Consider the following 12,012-nt stretch of genomic DNA (forward strand, 5'->3'; position numbering starts at 1 on the left):
GAGATGGAACCTGATCCCCAGCCATGTTTACTGTTGTTGTTGTCCTCCCCCTCCCCTCTTTTATCCCTCTCTTCTCTCCACAGGTATTGCAGTTGTTGAGTATTTATGAATTTATATATATTCTGTTCCTGCACTCTTTATTAAAAATGTATTTACTGTAGATAGTTTGAAAGTTTGATTTTGTATGTTTTGCTGTGTAATTCGTGTGTAATTCTAATGTTCAAATTAAATAAAAAGTGTGTGTTTTATTGAACAGATAAAATGTATATTTCAGTGTTTGTGTCCTTCAATATCAGATGCAATCTCAATTTATTATTACAGGTGCTCAAAAGGAGTATTTGAGGAGTGGTCATATGAAATGTATCTTAACATTCTAAATGTTTGTTTTATTCTGTTTTCCCACTAATCACTAGAATGGTCATAACTTTTAAACAATATATTATATTTCTAATCTGTCTGCTTTCTACATTGCCCACAAAATTATGTATATTTCATACACTCTAAGTTTCCCTCTAGCTTGGCATTAAAATGGTTGAAAATGCAGTTGTCTGATGAAGTATGGTGGCCGGAGAAGATTTTTGTAAAAATTGCTGTGTGAAATCTTATTGATAAAGGATGATTAGCCTTAAATAATCATACATATAATTATATCATTTGAAAGCACTAGTTCTTCTCTTCAATATGGTATATACAGTTCAGGCGTGTGATGTAATATGAATATGAATGTAATATGAATATGGATATGAATATCATATTCTGGAACATAATGGAATTTTCAGAATTTTGGGCTCAGGCTTTAAAGGGTTAAAGCATATCCTGGTTTGTGAATCACCAAGCATATCCTGGTCCTTGAATCGCTCTCACAGCCTTAAAGAAACACAGCAACCAATAACCTCACGGAGTGCTAATGGGTCTTTCTGAGGAAAGAGCAGTATGTGTACTCTTTGTTTTGTGAAACAGCTCTATTCTCTGAGGAAATGAATATGGCAACAGGCTACTCAGTTGTTTAAAGAAAAAAAAGTCACAACATTGTCAGATGTATGTAATTTATGGAAGTGTTCAAAAGCACTAATCAATGGTACAATCACCCTTCACTGACTCTTTATTACTGCTCATAATATGGCTGTTTTCTAAATTTAAAATACTATGCCACACATGTATGCATTTTTCAAAGTAAACCATATTATAATGTGTCCAAAAAGAAACACTGATCAGACAGATGTTGTGTTCTCTCCCCACTTCTCCATGACCCTTTAAACTGCATCATAATGCACAGAAATGCAAATCTGCATCAAATAATATAAACATTTTCACTTAGATGTACCATAGGCTGTCTTTACAAATATAACAGATGTTTTGCTGCTTCTGTCCTCTGATGACTAATGAATCAAGGCTAATGCAAAGTAAATATAATTTTCATTTTCATTAATTACAAACCCGAAGTCATACATGAAAACTCGCAATATCATGATTACTTCACCATTAGAAATCAGTGTTTGTTCATAGAATAAGACACAACTGCCCCCTACTGATCATATTTCTCCTGTGCCGCCTGACGGCGCTATACCACATGAAATCACAAGATCAGTTTCTCTTTTTCACATGTTTTTAAAGGCCACATACAGTAAGTACTTACCCTATCCTGCACTGACAGTGAGTGAAAAGGAACCAGAAGGTCTATTTGTGGAATTTATATCAACCATTCAAAGAAACCTTAAAACCACCCAAATGATAAATTATCCAGATCGCCCCAGGGCTTTGCCGTCAATCAAAGCAAGATACTGTTACTGTCCCTAGAGATGAGATGTGTCATGTGGATCTAGATGTGTCACGTCTGACATTTATAACATGAACCAAGATGTAATATCTTGATGGAACAAGATGAAAGAAAAAACAAATGCTGACAAGTAGACAATTAGGCATAGACTCCTCAACCTCAAGTGTACAAGTATTAAACATTACTCAAATTTAAGGGAAATTCCACCCAAAAATCACATTTGAAATTCTGCTATAGCACATAGCTTAAGCCACGGTGAATTGAGAAAATTTACTGTCCATAAACATTTTTTACTGCCTATAAAACAGCATTTTGCAGTATTTTCTAGTATTTAAAGTGAACAATGCATTTTAACACATGATAACACATCATATAACACTCAGTTAATCATTTCACAGTCTCCTAGGCACTAACGGGCAGGTCACAAATAGCCAGATAAAAAGGTGGATCCCGAATCATAATTGGCCATGGTAAAATGAAAAAGAATGCTAAAAAATTAGCTAAGCCTAACCCAATACACAAGACAATGAATATCAGAAAAAAACCTGGCAACTATTCAAGACTGTAAGACTTTGAAGGTCAAAAATAGTGTGTTGATTCATGTTCCATTTTCAGAAACCCTTCAATCTACAGTAGCAGGTGGCGAGACATTTTAGAAGACTGATGACTTTATTACAAGGTGAAAGAGGTTCTGGGGCAGTAACAGAAAAAGCCTACAGAAAAAAACCTGGGAGATCTGTCATAAAGCCAGAAAAGGACTGAGGGAAAGGACAAAAACATGTCCAGTTGTTATTTGTTGCACATCAGCTTGAACTGGTTTAGCTACAATTAAGGTCAGTCGTTGAATTGCTCTTTATAAAAGCCACCTGTATTCTTGGAGAGCAATCACAATCTAGCAATCTATTTTTGGATTGCCCCCATTTGTGCTTGAAGCACCTGTAAAATAGGCAATTTAACAGGTGGAACTGTGGATCAGTCAGCTGTGTCTGAGGGATAACCGGTCTGGGCATGTGAAGATGTCTGAAGCTTGACAGCTTGGTGGATTGAAGGGGTACACAGAACATGTCATTTACTTTGAGTGTGAAAATGACTGAGAAAGAGAGAGAGAGAAAGAGAGAGTGAATGAGTGAGAGAGAAACCAGTGGCTTCTCACAATGTTTTACTTGTTCAATTTGTCCTAGCATATATTGTAACATTGCACTTTGTTAAAAAACCTGCAAAAGTCATAATGTAAATTGTGAGGAGCCACTGGTTTCTTTGGCTTCTCTCTCTAACTCTCTCAACATTTTCAAAAATTATAAATATGTATTGCTGATGTGTTTGAGAAGAGAGACGACATACTGTTATCTACAGAGACATCCAACCCTTATCTCCTTTCAAAAGACATTTCCTATGATATTTGTCAGAGGCAGAAGCTCATTTGAATCCTATGAAGGAGGTGCCTTATTTTTCTCTAAGTTGGCATGTCAAACGGGTTATGGTTTCTCACACTAATTATCCGATGAGTCATCTTTACCTGTGCATCACAGCTTCATGAAAGAGTAAATATAGAAAGAGAACAAGATGGAGAACTGTACTAATTAACATAGTTCACCCTGCTTGCTGATTTCCCTGAAATTTAGGGAAGACACATGACAGGCTGTAATCATGCTACCATGTTTCAGCAATACCTGAAAGCATGTTTCAAATCATTTAAAAATAATTTCGCTTTAAACTAGAGTTTTATTAGTTAGGGTTGGTCTGAGAGTTAATGGAGGTTAAAAGGAGAAGGGATTTAATTTAACTTTCTTAATTTTACAGTTTCAGAGTAATTCTCCCAGGACACTGGGACGAAAGGTGTGTATGTTCAAAATATTTTACTGAAACAATTCACAAACAATTAAATAAATAAATAAGCAAAATATGTTAAACTAGCCTAGGTTGGTTTGCTGGCCTTAACTGGTTTAATTTGGTCTCCCAACCTGGTCTAGCTGTTGTTCAGCCAATTTAGCTAGTCGGCCAGCTGGTTGCTCAGTCTGTCCAGCTGGCCAGTGCAAATAAAACCTCTTAAACCAGCAAAACAGACCAGCTTGACTTGGCTGGGAAACCAGCTAAAACAGCAAACCATCTTAGTCTGGTTAAACCATTCCTTTTTTAGCAGGGAATAACAAATAAAACAATAGCTTACCTGTTTTAACTTTTTCAGGTCTTCATCCAACTCAAGATTGTCCAAAATAACAGCAACAAAAAGACTCAGAAGGATCTGGAAGAGAAGAAGAGTATATTAAACTTATCTTACATTCCAATTCGCCAACTCCAAAAGCATTTTTTTTTTTTTTACAAATCATTTAGATTTCTGTCTGGTTGAAGCAAATTAGGCATTTAATGACATAAGACATTTCCTTCATTGGTCACGCATCTTTGATATGACCATCCCCCACATTCAGTCTCATTTTAAGAGATAAACCGAGTGTAGCCTCAATATTCTCTGTGATACATCCTCTTTAGGTGGATTATGCTGATGGAGTGATGTTGACAGAAAATGCACACACATAAATCCTGTCCCAAAAATATTTTTAATCACAAAATAACATTTTATTCAGAATAATATTCTGCAGTCAGAGCCGGTGAAGAATAATCTATCATCAATCTATAATCACAGAGAACTATGCAAGAGGTAGATTTACACTCAAAAACATCATGTTGTAGGATCAAGAATGATTGAATTCTTAAGCATGAATCCAAAACAAAAATATAATTTCCAAAAGATATGTAGATATTTAAATGTACTAATATTAGGGATTTCATAAAATATAGATAAATCGATTACTGATCTGCATTTTATTTTATCGATAAACAGTACTGTGCAGAAGTTTTAGGCACTTGTGAAAAATGTTGCATAGTGAGGATGTCTTCAAAAATAATGACATAAATAGTTTTCATTTATCACTTAATGTCATACAAAGTCCAGTATACATAAAAAAGCTAAATCAATATTCAGTGTGACCACCTTTGCTTTAAAACAGCACCAATTCTCCTAGGTACACCTGGACACATTGTTTCTTGGTTGTTGGCAGATAGGATGTTCCAAGCTTCTTGGAGAATTCGCCACAGTTCTTCTATCTATTTAGGCTGTCTCAATTGCTTCTGTCTCTTTATGTGATCTCAGACTGACATGATGTTCAGTGGGGGGCTTTGTGGGGGCCATGTCATCTGTTGCAGGGCTCCCTGTTATTCTATTCTAATCTTTTCTATTTGCAAAAGTAATGTTTGGGAGTCTAACATTGATATTTCCTACTGACACACTAAAGCATCTTAAGACAAATGCTTTTGTGAAACATCTTATATGCCTAAGACTTTTGCACAGTACTGTATTTTTGAGGCATCGATATATAAAAATTTGCCAACATTTCAATTAGAAGCCCAATCTGCTTGCTTTCCAATAAACTCAGTCGGCCTCTGTTTAACAGTCTGGCGTAATAGCGTTGGGAGACCACAAGAGGGCGATATACCATTTACTGAAGCATACACACAAACACAGGACGAGTTGAAGCGGCACAGGAGATGGTAGTCCAAAGTTACTAAAGTTTTAGTACTTCTTCAAGAATCAACAAAGTGATGTTGATGAGTTTGCACTGCAGGTTAGTGAAAGTGTTGTAACTGAGAACTGAAAGATTAGAAATGGCGAAGTTTATTATGCAATTTCTCTGTATGTAGGTCTTTCATTCAAGCTGTCAAACCACAAAATGACACACTTGTAACTGAAAATACATTGTATATGAAAGACATATATGAAAAATATATCATCCAGTGATGGCTAGAGTAAATAATCTTTGTCCGCTGATAATGATTTGGGTCTAACTTAATGGAAAACTATGCGAGTTGCGCTCGGTGGCATTTCAGAATGTTGACACTGAGCATTGGCAGTGTGTGCTTACTTTTGTAGAAAATAATTTATTGTTTTGAATTTTTGAATGCGCCATGTCGTTCACCAGACACTTCTGGATTGCGACCCACTTTAATTTACCCTGCCGCTCACACTTTACCAAAGTTGTCTTGAGAAATATGTCTGAAGAGACAAATACTATTGTGCAACGAGCAGCCCTATTTATATTTGAAAAAATCCCAATATATTTCGATAATCATAGGAAACATTTTCCGATTATCAATGCGAGAAAAAGGCATCGATCCCAAGCCTTTTTGTATTTTTGGATATTTTGTATTTAATGGTTTAACCCATATCTAACAAACCTGATTGAGTCTTGAAAAAGAAATGAAATACATTGTGCCTTTTCTGTTCATGACAGGAAATGAATAAATGATTCAGCCGTGTCTTGATTACATGCTCGGTCTGTTCTGTCATTAGTGTGCACTCTCATTCAAATGTCACATTTAAACGCCTGCTCCTCACTCACTCAAACTTGTCAGAAGTCAAACAAAAGAAAAATATATATATATATATATTTACAACCATACTGCAATTATATCCAGAGTACATTCTGTTCTCAATAGAGGACATTTCCCAGAAATGGTTAAAAAAATGTATAGCTAAGAAGTTAATGAGTGAAAAGTTCAATTACCAATAAAAAGCTCCAATGTGTGGTTCAAAAGAAAAAGAAAAAGAATAGAAAAAATAATATCTATAATATCTCGGGCTGTGTCGTTGCTGTGAAATAACTCAAGAAAGTGTTTATTTAGGATAAAAATAAAGGTGAAGGGACAGTGTGATGTCAGGTGTGGGGAGTAAAAAGAAAAATTTCCAGACACGAAATAAACAGGCACCAAACATGCTTTTCTTAAGCAACCCTTGTTACGGTTCTCTCTCTCTCTAGGAGGCTGGGAGGCAGCAAAGGATTTATCCATGTCCACTCTATACACTATTTGTGTCACAGTGAGTTTTGCAGGCTGCAAGCAGTGTTGAGTCACCACTCAGTTCCCTCTAGGAACTGAATGTTACACTAGGTCCTAACCAAGTGCAATCTGTTAATCTGAGTTTTTGACCTAACCAGACGAGACAGCTACAAGCCACAAGCAACATTTTGATGGATACTTGGTTTCTGAATTTGTGACACTGTGCTAGGTAGCTTCATCCACAGTGAAATCTCATTGGTCCAAAATCCTGCTCCTCATACCTGTAACTGCTTATTAAATATCAAATGTTTTGATAGGTTGTGATTGCTTCATGCAGCAATTTTGCTTTCAGTGAGGACGCACAAATCACTTGACGTTCCTAACTGTGCCAGGTTAGGAACACATATTAGGGTTATAAACTCAGGTTTGTTTTGTGATGGTGTGGTTCAGTAGTTACATTACTATCCAAACCAGGATTTCCTTCTTACTTTTTATAATCATTGCCTGTAGATGAGGTACCAAGTAGTACACAATTACTAAAGGAAGCAGCACACATCTGTGAGGAATGCCACATCTCATGTGTGAGGAAGGAAACACATGCAAGGAATGTCAGAATCTGCTGTCACATCCCTCTGATCCTCTTTAGTCAAATGAATTTCCCTTAATGCCAAGTTTTAACCTGCTACAGAATCTGAAGAAGGAAGGATGAAGGATTGTTTATTTTCTAACAGTCTGGGCCTCGTTTCCCAATAACGATTGATCTTAGCGGTTAAGAGCGTTTTCCACAAGCATTTTTACGAACATTCATTATTTTTTACATGCATTTCCCAAAGCTGCACTTAAAATTAACACAAGAGGATGCGCTTCAAGTGCTACTTAAGAGAGTTGCTGTCCAATTTTAAGTGCTGAAATGTGATTGTGTAATGTCGCTTGTCATTGTAACTTCATTATATTTATACATAACTGTATAAATACTTATAATTTACCAATCTGATAAATGTCAACATTTATTTTCTTAAATACTCAACTAATTATACATATTAAATATGTAGTTTTGTTCATTTTGGAGCATCTTGGTCGTGTTGCGTCATAAACATACCGTTTTTAGCTTGCTGTGTCAAGTTAAACGAAGTTTGAAACTTAGAAAAACACGTCTTGAGATCCCTGCCTTCGGATTTGTACTCCATCAATCTGTGTTTGTATGCAAGAACGTGTTCTCAACTTCTGTTGTCTTATCTCGGTAAGTGTGGTTTGTTCTCTGTCTGTTTGAGCTATACAGCATTGCCTAGTTTCGCTTACTGCCCCCTGGAGAAAACAGGTGGTACTCCTTGCTTGAATTTCTTAAGGCCAAACAATATTTTGGGTGTCCGCGTTGCGGATTGCTCCGCGCGCAGTATGTGTGATGCAAATTGCATCATCAGCACAGCTGCCTAGATTTTCTTGACCCGTGCACATGGTCCTCGGCTGTGCGCGTCGCTGACATATGCGCCTGCTGTTGACTGTACTAAAAGAGTATCACAAAGAAGTTGTAGTGGGCATTCGTCAAACGTATTCGTATTCGCTTGCAGTCAGAAGAGTATACTCACAAAGGCAACGCGGTTGACCAGGCGTGAGCTGATCTGGAACGAGCAAAAATGAAGTATAGCCTTAAGACGCTTTTGGGAATCAAGGCTCTGGTTGGTTCCCAATGGCACAACAATGGAACTGGGGTCCTTTATGGAATGCCATAATGGAAATTAATGGCAACAGTGATGATGTGGAAAAAGCTTCAGACATGCCCCTTAACACACTGCCAGCTGTCCTCCATCTTGAGTGTAAACCCTACAGCCACAATCTCTAGTTTATAGTTCTATTCATTAACAAAAAGGGATAAGAGCAACAATTGAGGCAAGATACGTCACTGTTACTTCCAAGAAATATGTGACATTTATATGGACAGTTTAAAGGTATAGACTGATTAATTAGCCAATTTATTTTAATTCCATAACTTAATTTTGTGTATGTCTCTTGTCTCATGTGCTTTTATTAAATTGTACTACGTAAATCCCACATATATGGCACCCTTCTGTCTATATATTGGCCATTGAAAAACCCATATTGGTTTACCACTAATTCATATGACTGTGTAATAGCTTAAAAGAACATAAAAAAATCTAAATATTTAATTCAAAATAACGTGATAGAAGCTATTTGGTTGTACCTATTTTGGAATGGAATGCCCAATTCCCAATGCACTCTAAACCCCTGTGGTGGTGTAGTGACTCGCCTCAATCCGGGTGGCGGAGGACGAATCTCAGTTGCCTCCGCGTCTGAGACCATCAATCCGCGCATCTTATCACGTGGCTTGTTGAGCATGTTACCGCGGAGACATAGCGCGTGTGGAGGCTTCACGCTATTCTCCGTGGCATCCAAGCACAACTCACCATGTGCCCCACCAAGAGCGAGAACCACATTATAGCAACCACGTGGAGGTTACCCCATGTGACCCTAGCAACCGGGCCAATTTGGTTGCTTAGGAGACCTGGTTGGAGTCACTCAGCATTCTCTGGATTAGAGCTTGCGACTCCAGGTGTGGTAGTCAGCGTCTTTACTCGCTGAGCTACACAGGCCCCATTTTGGTTGTATCTTTAAGGAAAAATCACTAAAAACGAATTACAAAGTATTTACCAGTGTGGCAAAAAGGTGGTAGAGAATAAAGTATATTGCCACCACTGGAGCCCACATGTGTCCCACTGCCACCAGCGTTTGGTCCATGACGTCCACCCAACCCTCCTGTGTGAGGATCTGGAACATGGACATAAATGCCTGTAGGAGAGAAACAGAGCAATGATCAATGTGCGCTCTTTAACTACACATCAGGAAAACAAGCTGTATCTGCCCCATTCAACCTTAAAGGGATAGTTCACCAAAAAATTTAAATTCTCTCATCATTTACTCACCCTCATGCCATTCCAGATGTGCATGTCTTTCTATCTTCAGCAGAAAACAAACAAAGATTTTTTGAAGAATATCTCAGCTCTGTAGGTCCTCACAATGCAATTGAATGGTGGCTGAAACAGAGCTGAAATATTCTTCTAAAAATCTTTGTTTATGTTCGGGGTGAGAAACAGATAAATATTTAAGTCCTTTTTTACTCTAAATCTCCACTTCCACTTTCACATTTGAAAGTCACATGTGGTACCTGTTTAGTTTCACTTTCACATCTGAAAGTGAAGATTTAGAGTAAAAAAATAAAATAATATCGCTTCTAAAACTTTTCTACAATTTTTGCTAAAATGTTCTTCTAAAAATCTCAGTTTGTGTTCAGCAGAAGAAAGAAAGTCATTCACATCTGGGATGGCATGAGGGTGAGTAAATGATGAGAGAATTTTCATTTTTGGGTGAACTATCTTTATTAACACTTCAGTTGAATTTTTTATTCTGACAGCCTCAGCAACCATTCACTTTCATTGTATGGAAAAAAGATGCAATTAAAGTGAATGGTGACTGAGACTAACATACTGCCTAACATCGCCTTTTGTGCTCTCCGAAAGAAAGAAATGACTACGGAGGTGTAATGAGGGTAAGAAAATGAAGAAAGAATTTAGATTTTTAGGTGAACTATCCCTTTAAACCTGCAGCTAAGGGAAGATGTCCTGATTTTACTGCTGTATTTAATATAAAAGAAGAAAGAAAGAAAGCTAAATAAGAAGACTAACAATTTTACATTTGCGGCTTTTTCTAAATATATTTTCATGAATGTACGTGTATTTTTGACTGGCAACGTGCTTCAGTCTCAAGCAGGGAAAAAAAATAATCACTGAATAATCACAACATCACTGAAATTGAATAGAGAAAAAAATAACAGAGCCCAGCTCTGAGCATCCTACAAAGATATGAGAATATATTTTCAAAGCCTTTTTTCCATGGAAGTCAAATGAAGGTCTAAACTCAGCTGGTCCAAAGCCTGGTCACACTGTCTCTGAGCGACTGTAGAAAAAGATAATTTTGCAACAGGTCTGTTGGCAAGGGAGCAGGGTAAACATCATTATCTTCAATGGTTATTGTGCCACCCGTCTTGGAAATGAGCAGCATCTGTTTATGTGAGCCCCTTCAAATCCCAGCACACACTGGGATCAGTGGAGTATCACTAATAATGGAGGATAAAAGGCCGCCACTAATGAGGGCCCCCTTCACAAGCACATACAGTAGTATTAAAAAACTTGGAAGAGACACTAACATCTGCTGACAAATTAATTATAATACATCTAGAGATGTTTTTGTCTACACTTGTTTCTGAATGTCTTCAAATAGAGCAGTGTCAATAGGTTTTCCCTTCAGTGTTTTCTATTTAGTGTTGACATATTTTCTATTAAAACAGGAAGTTGGAGTGGAATATATAAGAGGGAACGTCCCTTTCGCAAAAAAAACAATAGCTTTTCGTTTACATCACAGCCATGAACATGATTTTCTAATTGCTATTGCTAGTCAGGAGCAGGAGGTATTAGATGGAGGAACATTCTTGTTCTAGAGAGCATTTAAATAGACAAAATTAATGATTGCCGTGTGAGTCATAAAATTGTTTGGACCGTATTCCTGGAATAAAGAGAGTAAATGTGTATGTTTACAAAAAAGTTGATTTTGTCAATGTCCAACATTTCACAGCAGATTCTTTCAAGACCAAATTATCTCAGCTCTAACATTTTGTCTTTGATCTATAACTACATTCTTTGTCTCCAGAAAGAGGGAGATTTACCCGTGGAAATGTGGTGAAACGATCCAAGTCCTCTACAAAGCAGAACATCTGCAGACTGATGGCAGACATCACAATAAGCAGACTGGCGGTGAATACCACTAGACTGCCAAGCTTCTTCCCTGGACCAAAAATCTTATAAACAAAATCTTCCAGTGCAGGTGAGATCTTTATCAGACGGACCACTCGCAAAACCTGCAGGTAAAAAGAACAAAACTTTCAATCTACTAATTTAAAAATCAAACTTTTAATTTGCCAAAATTGACCTTGAATGAGAAATCAACTTATCAAACCATTAACCAACCAATAGCACATACTCTTAATTAACTGTGCTTTGAGTTACAGCACCTACAGCAATAAGTCATATTAATATTCTAACCTCATCTGCTAAAATCAATGTCCTGAAATACACTATATATCATATCTTGATCTAACAAAATTTGAAAAGTGTGAAGTTGCTAACTTCTTGTAAGAAAGATAATCACGCTGTGGCTCAACATACAAAATGAAATTAAAAACTCACACTAGAAAGAGGGCTATGAATGGTCCTGATGTTTTTTTTTTTATTGATTTTTAATGAGAAGACACAAAGAAAATAACATGGCTACACATCGCATTGTTGCTTAAGCAGTTACTAAATTACTGTAGGTGACATTGAATATGAGCAATTGTG

The 12,012-nt window shown here is 37.0% G+C and overlaps 1 protein-coding gene across 2 annotated transcripts in view; it reads right to left on the reverse strand.

Moving 5' to 3' along the window:
* LOC127447166 (sodium leak channel NALCN-like) overlaps positions 1–12,012 on the reverse strand; it is a 180,437-nt gene that overhangs the window by 80,973 nt on the left and 87,452 nt on the right. For both annotated transcript variants that reach the window (XM_051708787.1, XM_051708786.1), the window contains 3 exons: positions 11,343–11,534; positions 9,275–9,412; positions 3,945–4,019 (listed from right to left, as the gene is read on the reverse strand). In XM_051708787.1, the coding sequence (XP_051564747.1) occupies positions 3,945–4,019; positions 9,275–9,412; positions 11,343–11,534 (405 nt within the window). The remainder of the gene's footprint in view (positions 1–3,944; positions 4,020–9,274; positions 9,413–11,342; positions 11,535–12,012) is intronic.

Source organism: Myxocyprinus asiaticus, chromosome 10 (genome assembly GCF_019703515.2).
Source record: "Myxocyprinus asiaticus isolate MX2 ecotype Aquarium Trade chromosome 10, UBuf_Myxa_2, whole genome shotgun sequence".
Lineage (NCBI taxonomy): Eukaryota > Metazoa > Chordata > Actinopteri > Cypriniformes > Catostomidae > Myxocyprinus > Myxocyprinus asiaticus.